General features: G+C 59.1%; 1 protein-coding gene across 12 annotated transcripts in view; it reads left to right on the top strand.

Annotated features, from left to right (window-relative positions):
- Positions 1-20443, top strand: part of HDAC4 (histone deacetylase 4) — a 270249-nt gene that overhangs the window by 88463 nt on the left and 161343 nt on the right. For all 12 annotated transcript variants that reach the window (XM_081260592.1, XM_081260596.1, XM_081260587.1 and 9 more), the window contains exon 2: positions 1473-1544. In XM_081260592.1, the coding sequence (XP_081116718.1) occupies positions 1532-1544 (13 nt within the window). In that variant the 5' untranslated portion in view covers positions 1473-1531. The remainder of the gene's footprint in view (positions 1-1472; positions 1545-20443) is intronic.

Raw genomic sequence — 20443 nt, 5'->3', positions numbered from 1 at the left:
TTTATCCATTCATCTGTTGAAGGGCACCTAGGTTAGTTCCACAGTTCAGCTATTGTGAGTTGAGCTGCTGTAAACATTGAGGTGACTCAATCATCGAAGTATGCTCTTTTTAAGTCCTTTGGGATTAGAATTTTTAAAAAGCATATATATTTTGGAATTTTTCATTTTTCTACAAGGAGTATTTTGGGGGCAAGGGGGACTCAGGCTTAAAAGGTACTTTCCACACTGCCCCAAGTCTTCCTGAGCAATGGGGACTGTGTAGCAAACCCTGTGTGTGCAGAGCAGCGTCAGGCTTTCCGGGGGCCTGTTACTCAGAAAGCTGCCATTGGGCAGTGGTGGGATGTCCCTTTGGGCCTGCGGTAGCTTCTGAGGTGTGATCGGCCTCCCATTCCTCTGACCCCAGCACCCGGACTGTCTTCACCCCCAGATTGTATTACTGTCTCAAAAACCCAAGTCCAGAATTGGGCCAGGGGTTCTGGGTGGTGGGAGGAGCCCGTCGACACCAGCCCTGGGTCCTGAGCCACCAAGGCAGCCCTCCAGTTGTGGCGCCTGAGCCTGGCACGTCCTAGGAGGAGCCTGCTCCAGGTCTTCCGTCCTGGGATTCAGACCCCAGGGACGAGCAGGGCTTGGCTACGCCAGGTGTCATCCCTGTTCTCAAAGACTCAGTGGCCTCTCTGTGTCACACCTTGGAACTCTGTGTCCAGAACTCGGGGACGCTGTGCAGCTGCCCTCTTCTCCCTTGAACAGGCAATAGTGGCCGTGGTGCGGTCGGTGAGGACATGAGTGCTCTTGCAGAGCAGCTCGCCCCTGGGAGAAACTGATTTGAAAAGAGAAGTCTGATTCCTGGGAAACCCTCCAGAGTTCTCCCTTCCTACCTGGGAGCCTCCCCCACAGAAAGCCGCTGCTGGACCGTGCCAGGCTCAGGTGGCGGGTGGGCTCCAGTCTCCTCCTCGCAGCACGTGGAAGCAGACAGAAGAGTTCCTGGATGCAGCCAGACGGGGGTTGATGGAAGCCCCCCGTGCTTGCTGTAGGCCCCCTGATGTGGGTCTGGTGGCCTCCAGCACCTGTCCTTTCCTGCCACCCCTCCCGCCCTGTGCCCTGGGCTGCGTCTCTGTTAGTGTCCAGACATGGGTGGGATCTGGGAAGAGGCGGGCTCCTTAATATTCGGGTCTCTGCAAAAGCCCCCTCAAGATCACCCAGTGGGGTAAGATGAACCAAGCACCCCACCAGGTGGGTGTGGCCAGGAGTCGGGAGTGCCCTGCCTCAGCTGGGCACCACTGTGTTGGTCATGGGGTTTCTCTGGCAAACCAAAGTGATGGAATGGAAACTGTCCTGCCTTAGAAGTGAGAAGGGCACTGTCTTTCCTTCATGGCCAGGTTCTCCTCACGGACTCCCTGGGCAGCGTTGTTCAGTGTGGACAATTTGTGCTGAAATGCGCAGTTTCTAAGCAGTGCTGTCTCTCTCTCTTCTAGATGGACTTTCTGGCCGAGACCAGCCCGTGGAGCTGCTGAACCCTGCCCGCGTGAACCACATGCCCAGTGCGGGTAAGTCAGCACACCCTGTTCCCCGAGGCCCTGTCTTGTCAGGGCAGGGTGGTGCAGTCACTGAACTCCAGGCCCAGAGGCCTTCTCTTGGGAGGAAATGGACATGACTTGATGCAGCCCAGAGAGCAGAGGGAGGCAGATCTAGAGGTCATGTTCTCCCCCAAGAGCTGCTGCTTCTCATGGTTAACAGCTCAGGCCCTGGTCCAGGGAGGCCCTGTGGGGGAGTTCTGAGCTGGTGTGGGGTCCAGCCTGGTGTGGTGAGGCTGCTAGGCAGCCCCAAGGCCATGGGCAGTTCTCCTATTATCTATCAGCCTCCTGTTTCTGCCGGTTAAGGGTCAGAGAGGGGTACCCCGGCACTTCTCTGTTCTTCAACATAAAGCAAACAAGCCACCAGGTGTGATGACCAATTTCAGATTCCGCAGATGACATTCTGAATTTCACACTTGCAGCCGTGTCTCCAAGTCTGGGGAATGGAAACTCTCCCTATTCCTTCTCCATAAATCCCTCTCCCCACGTGGAGTCCCCATGGGAAACTCTGGGCGAGGGTCCCCTCCTTCCAGATCCTTGACCTTACAAGGCAGACCCACAGCCCCTCCAGGTCTGGGTCAGTGAGCTGCTGAACCCATCCCACACATGTGCCACGCCATGCCATCACCTGTCCTCTCCCACTGCCACACCTCCTTGGTAGCACAGCTGCTGTGCCCTCTGGGGCCCCGTGGGTCTGCCCACGGCCTCGCCTTCCTGGTGTGCCTTGGAAAGAAGTGGAAGTGGGCTTAACGCCGGGCTGTACGTTCCCAAGCAGAGGTTTCTGTCTTTGCCCGCTGAGTCTCTGAGGTCAGCCAAGGGTCATTCTTGGCATTTCCCCAAACTCAAAGCCCTCGTGGAGTCACGGCTGTGCTCCTAGAAGATCCTGGATCTTTCCCCTGGGGCCCGGCTCAGCCTCCCCGTTCCCAGGGGACACCTGGGCAGGTTTTCCACTGTGTGCAGATGCTCGGTTTCCCAGGTGTGGCTCCAGTGAGCAGCTCTGACTCCCACTGGGTTGTTTGTTCACACTAAGGCTGAGCTCAGCCTCGGTGACATAACCTCTGCCACCCTCCCGGTGTGGTGCGGAACTGACGAGGGATGGGCTATGGGAAGATGGGGGACATGCTTCTTTTCAAGCAGACCAGAGGAGGGCTCCACCTTGCTTGCCAGAGGCCCAGCCCCCACTGAGTGTGAGGGCGGATGGTGGACTGCAGTGCTGGCCAGAGCAGACGCCCCTTGTCGGCAGGTCTCAGGCTGCGTCTCATATCTGAGATGGACAGCGATGCCTCTCTGCAGAGTTCTCCTAAGCTCAGTTGTGTCAGCCCGGCAGTGGCTCCTCAGTAGGTATTACCTGTCACTGTCACCTTGGCCCACATCCGAGGTCCTACGGGGACATCGCCATAATGTGCTGGTTCAGGATCTGAGTGCTTTCTGAGGATTCACCTGCTGCCTGCTCTGGAGCAGCCTGCGGTTCCAGGAGCGGGAAGGTGCTGTGTGGCCAGACTCGTCCTCTGCCCACCTCCTTGCTGGCCACAGGCTCGGGCAGTCTGGGTATCCTGCCGTGGGCTTGTTTTCCACCCCGGAGGTCAGGGCGTTCGCAGCACGGTTTGAAACCAGTGAGTGTGTGCTGTGCTGGTGGGCAGAGGGAGGCTGCCCACGCGCAGTGTGCACAGGCTGCACGCGGGTGGCGGCCACAGCAGTGGCTTGGGCAGAGCAGCCTTCCTGCTCCATCTTGGGCCTTTCCCTGCAGCATCAAGTGGCCTGAGAGGAATAGGAACCTCCAGTTGTGCAAATGCCTTCAAAGCCCCCTTCCGTGAGGTGGGAGCAGACGTGTCGGTGGTGCCTCTCCGTCAGTCCTGATCCGCCAGCACTCACTCCTGGCAGTGGGGTCCAGGCTGGCTGTGTTCTGCACCGAAGGTACCGTACCTGCAGGCTGAGAGAGGTGCCCAGCTCAGTGAGCAGTGGCCCCAGTGACCACTGGAGCTGTCCCTGGCAGGCACACTTCCCCGGCCCGCTGTCTCCTTGGCCTCTCCACCTCTCGTGGCTCTGCACAGAGGCATGCTCAAGCATTTCTGCTGATCGTGGCTCTTGTTAGACCCACTCAGTCCTAGTGGACTCTCACTTCAGTGGACAGGCATCACCATGTCCTCTGCTTCTGTGCCACCTGAGTCACGGCTCGGAGCCGTGCCAGGCAGCACGCCCTCTTCCGGGAAGTCTGTGCCACAGGGTCACTGGGACTGATTCTGATCTCTTCAGCTTCTCTCTTAACTTTTTGTATGTGAGTAAGACTTTCCTTCTTCCTGTACTTATTTTTCCCCTTCAGTTAGACATTTTGGGCTGGAATATACCTCAGTGGTGGAGAGATGCCTAGCACGCACAAGGCCCTGAATTGGACCCCCAGCTCCACAAAGAAATGAAACCGATGTTAATGGTGACGTAGTTCTGTAATAGCAGAAAGCTCATCCCGTGCCTGCTGCTGCCCTTGTCCTTCCACATCAGCATCGAGCCACCCACCACATGAAGAAGCAGGTGCTGCAACTAGGACACGGCCTGTCCTTTCTCCTTCCAGAGGCCATTGAAGTCCTTCTCAGTCAGAGGAAGGGCAGCTGTGTGAGGGGCTGTGTGCAGAGGCAGAGCCCAGCCTAGACATGCGGGGGCTGGGGAGCTGGGGGCTGGTGTCTGCTCAAGATGCCCTGCCTAGAGTTAGCTGGAGGACACCACAAGATGAGAGGGGGTCAGCAGAGGCTGGGCTGTGGCCGTGGCCTCTCGGTCATGTGGGCAGGTTACAGGGGGCTAAGAACTGCCCAGTCGTTCATTTCTGAGTCCCGGGAACAGACTTGCCCTCGTGGAGAGGAAAGACTGCTCCAGTGCGCAGTGCCCGGCTCCACCTCCTCCTCGGGTTGAAGTGAAGGGCCATGGCCAGGGGCTAGCTGGTCGAGCCCGCAGCCAAGGCCTGCTGAGCCAGCCCACTGCAGCTCCGACCCCTTAGGCTGTACTGCCATGTGACTGCCAGCACGTGCACTTTGGGACAGGCTGACTTGGCCCTGGGACTATGTGGAAGCCCCCTTGTGGACCAAAAGCCACACCTTCCTGCCCATTTACCACCTGGCCACCATTGCTCACCAGGTGTGGTGCCAGGTAATGCCCAGACTCCAGTGTCCCCTGTGTGGTTGAAGGTTCATTACCCCCAAGAACATCTAATGGACTTCTCCAGGCCGTCTGTCCAGATGCCAGCCTCCACTCTGTCCTGACCACCTGCTCTCCCCGGCTCTCGAGAATGGCCCTATGTTTCTCCCTTGCTGTCTGCTTTCCACTGATAGGACAGCAGTTTTCCTCTGACTCTCCCTTCCCTCCCATTAGACTTAGGCACTCACAGGGACAGTCCCACGTCAGGCACCTTTGTCTCTGGGACCTCAGGGGCCAGAGCAGCATCCTTTATGTGGCTAAGCACAGGATGCATTTTTCTTCTATTTCTTCCACCTTTAGTGAAGTGTCTGTTCCTGCCCTTTTACTCTGGGCTCAGTATTAGAGGGACCCAGTGAAGGGTCCTGCCCGGGGCTCATGGAGGCACTGGGAGCTAGGTGGCCGCCTTGGGTGCTGTCCGTCTCTGATCTCCACATGGCGTCAGCAGGCCTGGGCTGCCTCCTGGGCATCTGGGGCTGCTTGGCCTTGGCAGGTGCATGGTAGAGAGAAGCAGGTGGGCAAATGCCTGTCCCGGTGCACAGAGGGGCCTGGGCTCTCCACCGCCTGTTACACTGCACCCGTGCCTCCTTGTACCCTGTGGTCTGCCGGCCCTCGCCTCTTGGCTCTGCTGTATCCCTGGCACGAAGGACCCCCTTACCCTCTGCCCCACCCAGAGGCCTTCGTGATGACGTCCTGGGAGTGACTCTCACAGCTGAGGGAGGAGGACGCTACTGGTGTGCCTTGAGAGAGTGTCTTGAGGCTCCTGATGGGTAGAGCCAGTGAGGTCCTGGTGCCCAGGGTGCCCAGAGGAGGGACCCAGCAGAGGGTCCAGGGCACTCTGGAGCTCTCACCTGCAGCCCCTGCATCTTACCCAGGGCAGCAACTGGCCTAGATCAAGTGAGAATATCAGTCTCTGGCTCCTGTCCTGTGTCCATGCTGGTGGTGACGGTTGAGCGGTGTGGGTGGCGCTCGAGCAGCTCTCTCCGGCTCTGTCCTCTGCAAGGCAGGTCTTGTCCTGCGGGTGAGCCTGCTGTCCCCTCCTCTGCAGGAATGATGGGCACCCAGAGGCCAGTGCTTCCAGCCCTGCTCAGCCTCTGGGCTGGGCCAAGAAGACCAGGCTCCTCCAGCGCAGCTGAAGGCCTCTGTGTAGCCCCGCCTCCTGTCCCCTGCTCTCTCCCTCCCCAGAGAGCCCTTTCCCTGGCTTCTGCCTGGTGCTTGGGGAAGGGAGGAGGGGCCCGACAACCTGCCCTTTCTGCGCTGTTTGGCCTCCTGCTTTCGGCAAGCCTCAGCCTCCCCTTGGGGTCCTGATACTGCCAGCCGTGGCCCTAAGCACGGAGCAGCTGAAGCCACAGAGGCCTTCTCTTGACCACTGGCTTTCGAGCCAGTGTGCTTCTTTCTGATGAGATGGTGTCCAGGCATTGTTCCATGTTTCCCAGCTCCTCGTGCACCACGTTGTCACTGTCATGCCTCTCGTTGTGTGGCATGTGCTGGTGCTGGTGGGGTTGTGTCAGTGGTGTGTGCTGGACGGGTTGTGTCAGTGGCGTGCGGTGGTGGGGTTGTGTCAGTGTGTACTGGTGGGGTTGTGTCAGTGTGTGTGCTGGTGGGGTTGTGTCAGTGGTGTGTGCTGGTGGGGTTGTGTCAGTGTGTGTGCTGGTGGGGTTGTGTCAGTGGTGTGTGCTGGTGGGGTTGTGTCAGTGGTGTGTGCTGGACGGGTTGTGTCAGTGGCGTGCGGTGGTGGGGTTGTGTCAGTGTGTGTGCTGGTGGGGTTGTGTCAGTGGTGTGTGCTGGTGGGGTTGTGTCAGTGTGTGTGCTGGTGGGGTTGTGTCAGTGGCGTGCGGTGGTGGGGTTATGTCAGTGGTGTGTGCTGGTGGGGTTGTGTCAGTGGTGTGTGCTGGTGGGGTTGTGTCAGTGGTGTGTGCTGGACGGGTTGTGTCAGTGGCGTGCGGTGGTGGGGTTGTGTCAGTGTGTGTGCTGGTGGGGTTGTGTCAGTGGTGTGTGCTGGTGGGGTTGTGTCAGTGTGTGTGCTGGTGGGGTTGTGTCAGTGGCGTGCGGTGGTGGGGTTATGTCAGTGGTGTGTGCTGGTGGGGTTGTGTCAGTGTGTGTGCTGGTGGGGTTGTGTCAGTGGCGTGCGGTGGTGGGGTTATGTCAGTGGTGTGTGCTGGTGGGGTTGTGTCAGTGGTGTGTGCTGGTGGGGTTGTGTCAGTGGTGTGTGCTGGACGGGTTGTGTCAGTGGCGTGCGGTGGTGGGGTTGTGTCAGTGTGTGTGCTGGTGGGGTTGTGTCAGTGTGTGTGCTGGTGGGGTTGTGTCAGTGTGTGTGCTGGTGGGGTTATGTCAGTGTGTGTGCTGGTGGGGTTGTGTCAGTGTGTGTGCTGGTGGGGTTGTGTCAGTGGCGTGCGGTGGTGGGGTTGTGTCAGTGTGTGTGCTGGTGGGGTTGTGTCAGTGTGTGTGCTGGTGGGGTTGTGTCAGTGGTGTGTGCTGGTGGGGTTGTGTCAGTGTGTGTGCTGGTGGGGTTATGTCAGTGGTGTGTGCTGGTGGGGTTGTGTCAGTGGTGTGTACTGGTGGGGTTGTGTCAGTGGCGTGCGGTGGTGGGGTTGTGTCAGTGTGTGTGCTGGTGGGGTTGTGTCAGTGTGTGTACTGGTGGGGTTGTGTCAGTGTGTGTGCTGGTGGGGTTGTGTCAGTGTGTGTGCTGGTGGGGTTGTGTCAGTGGCGTGCGGTGGTGGGGTTGTGTCAGTGTGTGTGCTGGTGGGGTTGTGTCAGTGGTGTGTGCTGGTGGGGTTGTGTCAGTGGTGTGTGCTGGTGGGGTTGTGTCAGTGTGTGTGCTGGTGGGGTTGTGTCAGTGTGTGTGCTGGTGGGGTTGTGTCAGTGTGTGTGCTGGTGGGGTTGTGTCAGTGGTGTGTGCTGGTGGGGTTGTGTCAGTGTGTGTGCTGGTGGGGTTGTGTCAGTGGTGTGTGCTGGTGGGGTTGTGTCTGTGTGTGCTGGTGGGGTTGTGTCAGTGTGTGTGCTGGTGGGGTTGTGTCAGTGTGTGTGCTGGTGGGGTTGTGTCAGTGGTGTGTGCTGGTGGGGTTGTGTCAGTGGTGTGTGCTGGTGGGGTTGTGTCAGTGGTGTGTGCTGGTGGGGTTGTGTCAGTGTGTGTGCTGGTGGGGTTGTGTCAGTGGTGTGTGCTGGTGGGGTTGTGTCAGTGGTGTGTGCTGGACGGGTTGTGTCAGTGGCGTGCGGTGGTGGGGTTGTGTCAGTGTGTGTGCTGGTGGGGTTGTGTCAGTGGTGTGTGCTGGTGGGGTTGTGTCAGTGTGTGTGCTGGTGGGGTTGTGTCAGTGGCGTGCGGTGGTGGGGTTATGTCAGTGGTGTGTGCTGGTGGGGTTGTGTCAGTGGTGTGTGCTGGTGGGGTTGTGTCAGTGGTGTGTGCTGGTGGGGTTGTGTCAGTGGTGTGTGCTGGTGGGGTTGTGTCAGTGGTGTGTGCTGGTGGGGTTGTGTCAGTGGTGTGTGCTGGACGGGTTGTGTCAGTGGCGTGCGGTGGTGGGGTTGTGTCAGTGTGTGTGCTGGTGGGGTTGTGTCAGTGGTGTGTGCTGGTGGGGTTGTGTCAGTGTGTGTGCTGGTGGGGTTGTGTCAGTGGCGTGCGGTGGTGGGGTTATGTCAGTGGTGTGTGGTGGTGGGGTTGTGTCAGTGTGTGTGCTGGTGGGGTTGTGTCAGTGTGTGTGCTGGTGGGGTTGTGTCAGTGTGTGTGCTGGTGGGGTTATGTCAGTGTGTGTGCTGGTGGGGTTGTGTCAGTGTGTGTGCTGGTGGGGTTGTGTCAGTGGTGTGTACTGGTGGGGTTGTGTCAGTGGCGTGCGGTGGTGGGGTTGTGTCAGTGTGTGTGCTGGTGGGGTTGTGTCAGTGTGTGTGCTGGTGGGGTTGTGTCAGTGGTGTGTGCTGGTGGGGTTATGTCAGTGGTGTGTGCTGGTGGGGTTGTGTCAGTGGTGTGTGCTGGTGGGGTTGTGTCAGTGGCGTGCGGTGGTGGGGTTGTGTCAGTGTGTGTGCTGGTGGGGTTGTGTCAGTGTGTGTGCTGGTGGGGTTGTGTCAGTGGTGTGTGCTGGTGGGGTTGTGTCAGTGTGTGTGCTGGTGGGGTTATGTCAGTGGTGTGTGCTGGTGGGGTTGTGTCAGTGGTGTGTACTGGTGGGGTTGTGTCAGTGGCGTGCGGTGGTGGGGTTGTGTCAGTGTGTGTGCTGGTGGGGTTGTGTCAGTGTGTGTACTGGTGGGGTTGTGTCAGTGTGTGTGCTGGTGGGGTTGTGTCTGTGTGTGCTGGTGGGGTTGTGTCAGTGGCGTGCGGTGGTGGGGTTGTGTCAGTGTGTGTGCTGGTGGGGTTGTGTCAGTGGTGTGTGCTGGTGGGGTTGTGTCAGTGTGTGTGCTGGTGGGGTTGTGTCAGTGTGTGTGCTGGTGGGGTTGTGTCAGTGTGTGTGCTGGTGGGGTTGTGTCAGTGTGTGTGCTGGTGGGGTTGTGTCAGTGGTGTGTGCTGGTGGGGTTGTGTCAGTGGTGTGTGCTGGTGGGGTTGTGTCAGTGGTGTGTGCTGGTGGGGTTGTGTCAGTGGTGTGTGCTGGTGGGGTTGTGTCAGTGGTGTGTGCTGGTGGGGTTGTGTCAGTGTGTGTGCTGGTGGGGTTGTGTCAGTGGTGTGTGCTGGTGGGGTTGTGTCTGTGTGTGCTGGTGGGGTTGTGTCAGTGTGTGTGCTGGTGGGGTTGTGTCAGTGTGTGTGCTGGTGGGGTTGTGTCAGTGGTGTGTGCTGGTGGGGTTGTGTCAGTGGTGTGTGCTGGTGGGGTTGTGTCAGTGGTGTGTGCTGGTGGGGTTGTGTCAGTGGTGTGTGCTGGTGGGGTTGTGTCAGTGGTGTGTGCTGGTGGGGTTGTGTCAGTGTGTGTGCTGGTGGGGTTGTGTCAGTGTGTGTGCTGGTGGGGTTGTGTCAGTGGTGTGTGCTGGTGGGGTTGTGTCAGTGTGTGTGCTGGTGGGGTTGTGTCAGTGTGTGTGCTGGTGGGGTTGTGTCAGTGTGTGTGCTGGTGGGGTTGTGTCAGTGGTGTGTGCTGGTGGGGTTGTGTCAGTGTGTGTGCTGGTGGGGTTGTGTCAGTGTGTGTGCTGGTGGGGTTGTGTCTGTGTGTGCTGGTGGGGTTGTGTCTGTGTGTGTGGTGGTGGGGTTGTGTCAGTGGTGTGTGCTGGTGGGGTTGTGTCAGTGGTGTGTGCTGGTGGGGTTGTGTCTGTGTGTGCTGGTGGGGTTGTGTCAGTGTGTGTGCTGGTGGGGTTGTGTCAGTGTGTGTGCTGGTGGGGTTGTGTCAGTGGTGTGTGCTGGTGGGGTTGTGTCAGTGGTGTGTGCTGGTGGGGTTGTGTCAGTGGTGTGTGCTGGTGGGGTTGTGTCAGTGGTGTGTGCTGGACGGGTTGTGTCAGTGGCGTGCGGTGGTGGGGTTGTGTCAGTGTGTGTGCTGGTGGGGTTGTGTCAGTGGTGTGTGCTGGTGGGGTTGTGTCAGTGTGTGTGCTGGTGGGGTTGTGTCAGTGGCGTGCGGTGGTGGGGTTATGTCAGTGGTGTGTGCTGGTGGGGTTGTGTCAGTGGTGTGTGCTGGTGGGGTTGTGTCAGTGGTGTGTGCTGGACGGGTTGTGTCAGTGGCGTGCGGTGGTGGGGTTGTGTCAGTGTGTGTGCTGGTGGGGTTGTGTCAGTGGTGTGTGCTGGTGGGGTTGTGTCAGTGTGTGTGCTGGTGGGGTTGTGTCAGTGTGTGTGCTGGTGGGGTTGTGTCAGTGTGTGTGCTGGTGGGGTTGTGTCAGTGTGTGTGCTGGTGGGGTTATGTCAGTGTGTGTGCTGGTGGGGTTGTGTCAGTGTGTGTGCTGGTGGGGTAGTGTCAGTGGTGTGTACTGGTGGGGTTGTGTCAGTGGCGTGCGGTGGTGGGGTTGTGTCAGTGTGTGTGCTGGTGGGGTTGTGTCAGTGTGTGTGCTGGTGGGGTTGTGTCAGTGGTGTGTGCTGGTGGGGTTATGTCAGTGGTGTGTGCTGGTGGGGTTGTGTCAGTGGTGTGTGCTGGTGGGGTTGTGTCAGTGGCGTGCGGTGGTGGGGTTGTGTCAGTGTGTGTGCTGGTGGGGTTGTGTCAGTGTGTGTACTGGTGGGGTTGTGTCAGTGTGTGTGCTGGTGGGGTTGTGTCAGTGGTGTGTGCTGGTGGGGTTGTGTCAGTGTGTGTGCTGGTGGGGTTGTGTCAGTGTGTGTGCTGGTGGGGTTGTGTCAGTGTGTGTGCTGGTGGGGTTGTGTCAGTGTGTGTGCTGGTGGGGTTGTGTCAGTGGCGTGTACTGGTGGGGTTGTGTCAGTGGCGTGCGGTGGTGGGGTTGTGTCAGTGTGTGTGCTGGTGGGGTTGTGTCAGTGTGTGTACTGGTGGGGTTGTGTCAGTGTGTGTGCTGGTGGGGTTGTGTCAGTGGTGTGTGCTGGTGGGGTTGTGTCAGTGTGTGTGCTGGTGGGGTTGTGTCAGTGTGTGTGCTGGTGGGGTTGTGTCAGTGTGTGTGCTGGTGGGGTTGTGTCAGTGTGTGTGCTGGTGGGGTTGTGTCAGTGGTGTGTGCTGGTGGGGTTGTGTCAGTGGTGTGTGCTGGTGGGGTTGTGTCAGTGGTGTGTGCTGGTGGGGTTGTGTCAGTGGCGTGCGGTGGTGGGGTTGTGTCAGTGTGTGTGCTGGTGGGGTTGTGTCAGTGTGTGTGCTGGTGGGGTTGTGTCAGTGTGTGTGCTGGTGGGGTTGTGTCAGTGTGTGTGCTGGTGGGGTTGTGTCAGTGTGTGTGCTGGTGGGGTTGTGTCAGTGTGTGTGCTGGTGGGGTTGTGTCAGTGTGTGTGCTGGTGGGGTTGTGTCAGTGTGTGTGCTGGTGGGGTTGTGTCAGTGGTGTGTGCTGGTGGGGTTGTGTCAGTGGCGTGCGGTGGTGGGGTTATGTCAGTGGTGTGTGCTGGTGGGGTTGTGTCAGTGTGTGTGCTGGTGGGGTTGTGTCAGTGGTGTGTGCTGGTGGGGTTGTGTCAGTGTGTGTGCTGGTGGGGTTGTGTCAGTGTGTGTGCTGGTGGGGTTGTGTCAGTGTGTGTGCTGGTGGGGTTGTGTCAGTGGTGTGTGCTGGTGGGGTTGTGTCAGTGGTGTGTGCTGGTGGGGTTGTGTCAGTGTGTGTGCTGGTGGGGTTGTGTCTGTGTGTGCTGGTGGGGTTGTGTCAGTGTGTGTGCTGGTGGGGTTGTGTCAGTGTGTGTGCTGGTGGGGTTGTGTCAGTGTGTGTGCTGGTGGGGTTGTGTCAGTGGCGTGCGGTGGTGGGGTTGTGTCAGTGTGTGTGCTGGTGGGGTTGTGTCAGTGTGTGTGCTGGTGGGGTTGTGTCAGTGTGTGTGCTGGTGGGGTTGTGTCAGTGGCGTGCGGTGGTGGGGTTGTGTCAGTGGCGTGCGGTGGTGGGGTTGTGTCAGTGTGTGTGCTGGTGGGGTTGTGTCAGTGTGTGTGCTGGTGGGGTTGTGTCAGTGTGTGTGCTGGTGGGGTTGTGTCAGTGTGTGTGCTGGTGGGGTTGTGTCAGTGGTGTGTGCTGGTGGGGTTGTGTCAGTGGTGTGTGCTGGTGGGGTTGTGTCAGTGGTGTGTGCTGGTGGGGTTGTGTCAGTGTGTGTGGTGGTGGGGTTGTGTCAGTGTGTGTGCTGGTGGGGTTGTGTCAGTGTGTGTGGTGGTGGGGTTGTGTCAGTGTGTGTGGTGGTGGGGTTGTGTCAGTGTGTGTGGTGGTGGGGTTGTGTCAGTGTGTGTGCTGGTGGGGTTGTGTCAGTGTGTGCTGGTGGGGTTGTGTCAGTGTGTGTGCTGGTGGGGTTGTGTCAGTGTGTGTGGTGGTGGGGTTGTGTCAGTGTGTGTGCTGGTGGGGTTGTGTCAGTGTGTGTGGTGGTGGGGTTGTGTCAGTGTGTGTGGTGGTGGGGTTGTGTCAGTGTGTGTGCTGGTGGGGTTGTGTCAGTGGCGTGCGGTGGTGGGGTTGTGTCAGTGTGTGTGCTGGTGGGGTTGTGTCAGTGTGTGTGCTGGTGGGGTTGTGTCAGTGGCGTGCGGTGGTGGGGTTGTGTCAGTGGCGTGCGGTGGTGGGGTTGTGTCAGTGGTGTGTGCTGGTGGGGTTGTGTCAGTGGTGTGTGCTGGTGGGGTTGTGTCAGTGTGTGTGCTGGTGGGGTTGTGTCAGTGTGTGTGCTGGTGGGGTTGTGTCAGTGGTGTGTGCTGGTGGGGTTGTGTCAGTGTGTGTGCTGGTGGGGTTGTGTCAGTGTGTGTGGTGGTGGGGTTGTGTCAGTGTGTGTGCTGGTGGGGTTGTGTCAGTGTGTGTGCTGGTGGGGTTGTGTCAGTGTGTGTGCTGGTGGGGTTGTGTCAGTGTGTGTGCTGGTGGGGTTGTGTCAGTGGCGTGCGGTGGTGGGGTTATGTCAGTGGTGTGTGCTGGTGGGGTTGTGTCAGTGGTGTGTGCTGGTGGGGTTATGTCAGTGTGTGTGCTGGTGGGGTTGTGTCAGTGTGTGTGCTGGTGGGGTTGTGTCAGTGTGTGTGCTGGTGGGGTTGTGTCAGTGGTGTGTGCTGGTGGGGTTGTGTCAGTGTGTGTGCTGGTGGGGTTGTGTCAGTGTGTGTGGTGGTGGGGTTGTGTCAGTGTGTGTGCTGGTGGGGTTGTGTCAGTGTGTGTGCTGGTGGGGTTGTGTCAGTGTGTGTGCTGGTGGGGTTGTGTCAGTGGCGTGCGGTGGTGGGGTTGTGTCAGTGGTGTGTGCTGGTGGGGTTGTGTCAGTGGTGTGTGCTGGTGGGGTTGTGTCAGTGGTGTGTGCTGGTGGGGTTGTGTCAGTGTGTGTGCTGGTGGGGTTGTGTCAGTGTGTGTGCTGGTGGGGTTGTGTCAGTGTGTGTGCTGGTGGGGTTGTGTCAGTGGCGTGCGGTGGTGGGGTTGTGTCAGTGGTGTGTGCTGGTGGGGTTGTGTCAGTGTGTGTGGTGGTGGGGTTGTGTCAGTGTGTGTGGTGGTGGGGTTGTGTCAGTGTGTGTGCTGGTGGGGTTGTGTCAGTGGTGTGTGCTGGTGGGGTTGTGTCAGTGGTGTGTGCTGGTGGGGTTGTGTCAGTGGCGTGTGCTGGACGGGTTGTGTCAGTGGCGTGCGGTGGTGGGGTTGTGTCAGTGTGTGTGCTGGTGGGGTTGTGTCAGTGGCGTGCGGTGGTGGGGTTGTGTCAGTGTGTGTGCTGGTGGGGTTGTGTCAGTGTGTGTGCTGGTGGGGTTGTGTCAGTGGTGTGTGCTGGTGGGGTTGTGTCAGTGTGTGTGCTGGTGGGGTTGTGTCAGTGGCGTGCGGTGGTGGGGTTATGTCAGTGGTGTGTGCTGGTGGGGTTGTGTCAGTGGTGTGTGCTGGTGGGGTTGTGTCAGTGGTGTGTGCTGGTGGGGTTGTGTCAGTGTGTGTGCTGGTGGGGTTGTGTCAGTGTGTGTGCTGGTGGGGTTGTGTCAGTGGTGTGTGCTGGTGGGGTTGTGTCAGTGTGTGTGCTGGTGGGGTTGTGTCAGGGGCGTGCGGTGGTGGGGTTATGTCAGTGGTGTGTGCTGGTGGGGTTGTGTCAGTGGTGTGTGCTGGTGGGGTTGTGTCAGTGGTGTGTGCTGGTGGGGTTGTGTCAGTGGTGTGTGCTGGTGGGGTTGTGTCAGTGGTGTGTGCTGGTGGGGTTGTGTCAGTGGTGTGTGCTGGTGGGGTTGTGTCAGTGTGTGTGGTGGTGGGGTTGTGTCAGTGTGTGTGCTGGTGGGGTTATGTCAGTGTGTGTGCTGGTGGGGTTGTGTCAGTGTGTGTGCTGGTGGGGTTGTGTCAGTGTGTGTGGTGGTGGGGTTGTGTCAGTGGTGTGTGCTGGTGGGGTTGTGTCAGTGTGTGCTGGTGGGGTTGTGTCAGTGTGTGCTGGTGGGGTTGTGTCAGTGGTGTGTGCTGGTGGGGTTGTGTCAGTGTGTGTGGTGGTGGGGTTGTGTCAGTGTGTGTGCTGGTGGGGTTGTGTCAGTGTGTGTGCTGGTGGGGTTGTGTCAGTGTGTGTGCTGGTGGGGTTGTGTCAGTGTGTGTGGTGGTGGGGTTGTGTCAGTGGTGTGTGCTGGTGGGGTTGTGTCAGTGGCGTGCGGTGGTGGGGTTATGTCAGTGGTGTGTGCTGGTGGGGTTGTGTCAGTGGTGTGTGCTGGTGGGGTTGTGTCAGTGTGTGTGCTGGTGGGGTTGTGTCAGTGGCGTGCGGTGGTGGGGTTATGTCAGTGGTGTGTGCTGGTGGGGTTGTGTCAGTGGTGTGTGCTGGTGGGGTTGTGTCAGTGGTGTGTGCTGGTGGGGTTGTGTCAGTGTGTGTGCTGGTGGGGTTGTGTCAGTGTGTGTGCTGGTGGGGTTGTGTCAGTGGTGTGTGCTGGACGGGTTGTGTCAGTGGCGTGCGGTGGTGGGGTTGTGTCAGTGTGTGTGCTGGTGGGGTTGTGTCAGTGGCGTGCGGTGGTGGGGTTATGTCAGTGGTGTGTGGTGGTGGGGTTGTGTCAGTGGTGTGTGCTGGTGGGGTTGTGTCAGTGTGTGTGCTGGTGGGGTTGTGTCAGTGTGTGCTGGTGGGGTTGTGTCAGTGGTGTGTGCTGGTGGGGTTGTGTCAGTGTGTGTGCTGGTGGGGTTGTGTCAGTGTGTGTGCTGGTGGGGTTGTGTCAGTGGTGTGTGCTGGTGGGGTTGTGTCAGTGGTGTGTGCTGGTGGGGTTGTGTCAGTGGTGTGTGCTGGTGGGGTTGTGTCAGTGGCGTGCGGTGGTGGGGTTGTGTCAGTGTGTGTGCTGGTGGGGTTGTGTCAGTGGTGTGTGCTGGTGGGGTTGTGTCAGTGGTGTGTGCTGGTGGGGTTGTGTCAGTGGTGTGTGCTGGTGGGGTTGTGTCAGTGGTGTGTGCTGGTGGGGTTGTGTCAGTGTGTGTGCTGGTGGGGTTGTGTCAGTGGCGTGCGGTGGTGGGGTTGTGTCAGTGTGTGTGGTGGTGGGGTTGTGTCAGTGTGTGTGCTGGTGGGGTTGTGTCAGTGGTGTGTGCTGGTGGGGTTGTGTCAGTGTGTGCTGGTGGGGTTGTGTCAGTGGTGTGTGCTGGTGGGGTTGTGTCAGTGGTGTGTGCTGGTGGGGTTGTGTCAGTGGTGTGTGCTGGTGGGGTTGTGTCAGTGTGTGTGCTGGTGGGGTTGTGTCAGTGGCGTGCGGTGGTGGGGTTGTGTCAGTGTGTGTGGTGGTGGGGTTGTGTCAGTGTGTGTGCTGGTGGGGTTGTGTCAGTGTGTGTGCTGGTGGGGTTGTGTCAGTGTGTGTGCTGGTGGGGTTGTGTCAGTGGTGTGTGCTGGACGGGTTGTGTCAGTGGCGTGCGGTGGTGGGGTTGTGTCAGTGTGTGTGCTGGTGGGGTTGTGTCAGTGGTGTGTGCTGGTGGGGTTGTGTCAGTGGTGTGTGCTGGTGGGGTTGTGTCAGTGGTGTGTGCTGGTGGGGTTGTGTCAGTGGCGTGCGGTGGTGGGGTTGTGTCAGTGTGTGTGCTGGTGGGGTTGTGTCAGTGGTGTGTGCTGGTGGGGTTATGTCAGTGGTGTGTGGTGGTGGGGTTGTGTCAGTGGCGTGCGGTGGTGGGGTTGTGTCAGTGTGTGTGCTGGTGGGGTTGTGTCAGGGGCGTGCGGTGGTGGGGTTGTGTCAGTGGTGTGTGCTGGTGGGGTTGTGTCAGTGGTGTGTGCTGGTGGGGTTATGTCAGTGGTGTGTGGTGGTGGGGTTGTGTCAGTGGCGTGCGGTGGTGGGGTTGTGTCAGTGTGTGTGCTGGTGGGGTTGTGTCAGTGGTGTGTGCTGGTGGGGTTGTGTCAGTGGTGTGTGCTGGTGGGGTTATGTCAGTGGTGTGTGGTGGTGGGGTTGTGTCAGTGGCGTGCGGTGGTGGGGTTGTGTCAGTGGCGTGCGGTGGTGGGGTTGTGTCAGTGGTGTGTGCTGGTGGGGTTGTGTCAGTGTGTGTGCTGGTGGGGTTGTGTCAGTGGTGTGTGCTGGTGGGGTTGTGTCAGTGTGTGTGCTGGTGGGGTTGTGTCAGTGTGTGTGCTGGTGGGGTTGTGTCAGTGTGTGTGCTGGTGGGGTTGTGTCAGTGGTGTGTGCTGGACGGGTTGTGTCAGTGGCGTGCGGTGGTGGGGTTGTGTCAGTGGTGTGTGCTGGTGGGGTTGTGTCAGTGTGTGTGCTGGTGGGGTTGTGTCAGTGTGTGTGCTGGTGGGGTTGTGTCAGTGGCGTGCGGTGGTGGGGTTATGTCAGTGGTGTGTGGTGGTGGGGTTGTGTCAGTGGTGTGTGCTGGTGGGGTTGTGTCAGTGTGTGTGCTGGTGGGGTTGTGTCAGTGTGTGTGCTGGTGGGGTTGTGTCAGTGTGTGTGCTGGTGGGGTTGTGTCAGTGTGTGTGCTGGTGGGGTTGTGTCAGTGGCGTGCGGTGGTGGGGTTATGTCAGTGGTGTGTGCTGGTGGGGTTGTGTCAGTGGCGTGCGGTGGTGGGGTTGTGTCAGTGTGTGTGCTGGTGGGGTTGTGTCAGTGTGTGTGCTGGTGGGGTTGTGTCAGTGTGTGTGCTGGTGGGGTTGTGTCAGTGTGTGTGCTGGTGGGGTTGTGTCAGTGTGTGTGCTGGTGGGGTTGTGTCAGTGTGTGTGCTGGTGGGGTTGTGTCAGTGTGTGTGCTGGTGGGGTTGTGTCAGTGTGTGTGCTGGTGGGGTTGTGTCAGTGTGTGTGCTGGTGGGGTTGTGTCAGTGGCGTGCGGTGGTGGGGTTATGTCAGTGGTGTGTGCTGGTGGGGTTGTGTCAGTGTGTGTGCTGGTGGGGTTGTGTCAGTGGTGTGTGCTGGTGGGGTTGTGTCAGTGTGTGTGCTGGTGGGGTTGTGTCAGTGTGTGTGCTGGTGGGGTTGTGTCAGTGTGTGTGCTGGTGGGGTTGTGTCAGTGGCGTGCGGTGGTGGGGTTATGTCAGTGGTGTGTGCTGGTGGGGTTGTGTCAGTGTGTGTGCTGGTGGGGTTGTGTCAGTGGTGTGTGCTGGTGGGGTTGTGTCAGTGTGTGTGCTGGTGGGGTTGTGTCAGTGTGTGTGCTGGTGGGGTTGTGTCAGTGGTGTGTGCTGGTGGGGTTGTGTCAGTGTGTGTGCTGGTGGGGTTGTGTCAGTGTGTGTGCTGGTGGGGTTGTGTTAGTGGTGTGTGCTGGTGGGGTTGTGTCAGTGGCGTGCGGTGGTGGGGTTGTGTCAGTGTGTGTGCTGGTGGGGTTGTGTCAGTGTGTGTGCTGGTGGGGTTGTGTCAGTGGTGTGTGCTGGTGGGGTTGTGTCAGTGTGTGTGGTGGTGGGGTTGTGTCAGTGTGTGTGCTGGTGGGGTTGTGTCGGTGGTGTGCGCTGGTGGGGTTCTGTCGGTGGCGTGCGCTGGTGGGGTTGTGTCGGTGGCGTGCGGTGGTGGGGTTGTGTCGGTGGCGTGCGGTGGTGGGGTTGTGTCGGTGGCGTGCGGTGGTGGGGTTGTGTCGGTGGCGTGCGGTGGTGGGGTTGTGTCGGTGGCGTGCGGTGGTGGGGTTGTGTCAGTGGTGGTGCTGTGCTGCTGGTGTGATTTCCAACAGCCCCCTGCTGCTTTAGTGGGACCTGGGAGAGAGTGGGATGACTGTTCCCTCTGCCATTCCCCCTGGATGCCCAGTGGCTCCCTCCTGCAGCCAGGGCTGCTGAGCTTCTGCCTCCTGCCTCCCTACTCCCGCCCTACTCTCTCCTCCAGTCTCCTTATGCAGCCTTGTTCCTTCTTATCCCAGTTGTTCGGGGAGAAGGAGGAAGGCCTTCCTGTGCAGGTGGACATCAGACTGGGTGTTTTACGTTCATCACAATGTTCTGCCCCTTTAAGTTTTATCTTGCTGCTGCTGCCACCCTGCAGTCAGGAAGACTGCTCCGCCTGCAGGAGGAGTGTGCAGAGTGAGGGCAGGCAGCACCTGTCACAGTGCCTGGACTCTGGGTGCTTCCCAGCTGTCAGCAACCAGGAGACTCTGGCATGCTGCAGCTGTGATTCCTTTCTCAGTGTTATAGGAAGACACGTCCAGGCCCCAGCCAGGGCCCCAGGGCCTGTGTGGATGGAGGACACAGTGCTCACTCCACAGTCCAGTTGCCCTGAGGAGGGACCGGCTCCTTCTCAGTGCTGGTGCTTCAGAGCTGCTGCTGGGGTCCCCTGGTGCCCAGAGCTTGTGCTCAAAATAGGGCACTGTCTCACCACGCTCAGAGCAGGGCAGTGTCCCACCATGCCCAGAACAGGGTAGTGTAGTCACGCTCAGAACAGTGCAGTGTCTCACCAAACTCAGAACAGGGCAGTGTAGTCACGCTCAGAACAGGACACAGTCTCACCACGCTCAGAACAGGGCAGTGTAGTCACGCTCAGAACAGTGCAGTGTCTCACCACGCTCAGAACAGTGCAGTGTCTCACCACGCTCAGAACAGGGCAGTGTCCCACCACGCTCAAAACAGGGCAGTGTCCCACCACGCTCAGAACAGGGCAGTGTCCCACCACGCTCAGAACAGGGCAGTGTCCCACCACACTCAGAACAGGGTAGTGTAGTCACGCTCAGAACAGGGCAGTGTCTCACCACGCTCAGAACAGGGCAGTGTCCCACCACGCTCAGAACAGGGCAGTGTCCCACCACGCTCAGAACAGGGCAGTGTCCCACCACGCTCAGAACAGGGCAGTGTCCCACCACGCTCAGAACAGGGCAGTGTCCCACCACGCTCAGAACAGGGCAGTGTCTCACCACGCTCAGAACAGGGCAGTGTCCCACCACGCTCAGAACAGGGCAGTGTCCCACCACGCTCAGAACAGGGCAGTGTCCAACCACGCTCAGAACAAAGCAGTGTCTCACCACGCTCAGAACAGGGCAGTGTCCCACCACGCTCAGAACAGGGCACTGTCCCACCACGCTCAGAACAGGGCAGTGTCCCACCACGCTCAGAACAGGGCAGTGTAGTCACGCTCAGAGCAGGGCAGTGTCTCACCACGCTCAGAACAGGGCAGTGTCTCACCACGCTCAGAGCAGGGCAGTGTCCCACCACGCTCAGAGCAGGACAGTGTAGTCACGCTCAGAACAGGGCAGTGTCTCACCACGCTCAGAACAGGGCAGTGTCCCACCACGCACAGAACAGGGCAGTGTCCCACCACGCTCAGAACAGGGCAGTGTCCCACCACGCTCAGAACAGGGCAGTGTAGTTACGCTCAGAACAGGGCACTGTCTCACCACGCTCAGAACAGGGCAGTGTCTCACCACGCTCAGAACAGGGTAGTGTAGTTACGCTCAGAACAGGGCACTGTCTCACCACGCTCAGAACAGGGCAGTGTCCCACCACGCTCAGAACAGGGCAGTGTAGTTACGCTCAGAACAGGGCACTGTCTCACCACGCTCAGAACAGGGCAGTGTCCCACCATGCTCAGAACAGGGCAGTGTCCCACCACGCTCAGAACAGGGTAGTGTAGTTACGTTCAGAACAGGGCACTGACTCACCACGCTCAGAACAGGGCAGTGTCCCACCACGCTCAGAACAGGGCAGTGTCCCACCACGCTCAGAACAGGGCAGTGTCCCACCACGCTCAGAACAGGGCAGTATAGTTACGCTCAGAACAGGGCAGTGTCCCACCACGCTCAGAACAGGGCAGTGTCCCACCACGCTCAGAACAGGGCACTGTCCCACCACGCTCAGAACAGGGCAGTTCCCACCACGCTCAGAACAGGGCACTCTCCCACCACGCTCAGAACAGGGCAGTGTCCCACCACGCTCAGAACAGGGCAGTGTCTCACCACGCTCCGAACAGGGCA

The sequence above is a fragment of the Spermophilus citellus genome, assembly GCF_964194105.1.
Source record: "Spermophilus citellus genome assembly, chromosome: 11".
In the NCBI taxonomy this organism is placed as follows: Eukaryota; Metazoa; Chordata; class Mammalia; order Rodentia; family Sciuridae; genus Spermophilus; species Spermophilus citellus.
Note: the sequence above shows the minus strand (reverse complement) of the source record. Positions and strands in the feature narration are given on the sequence as shown.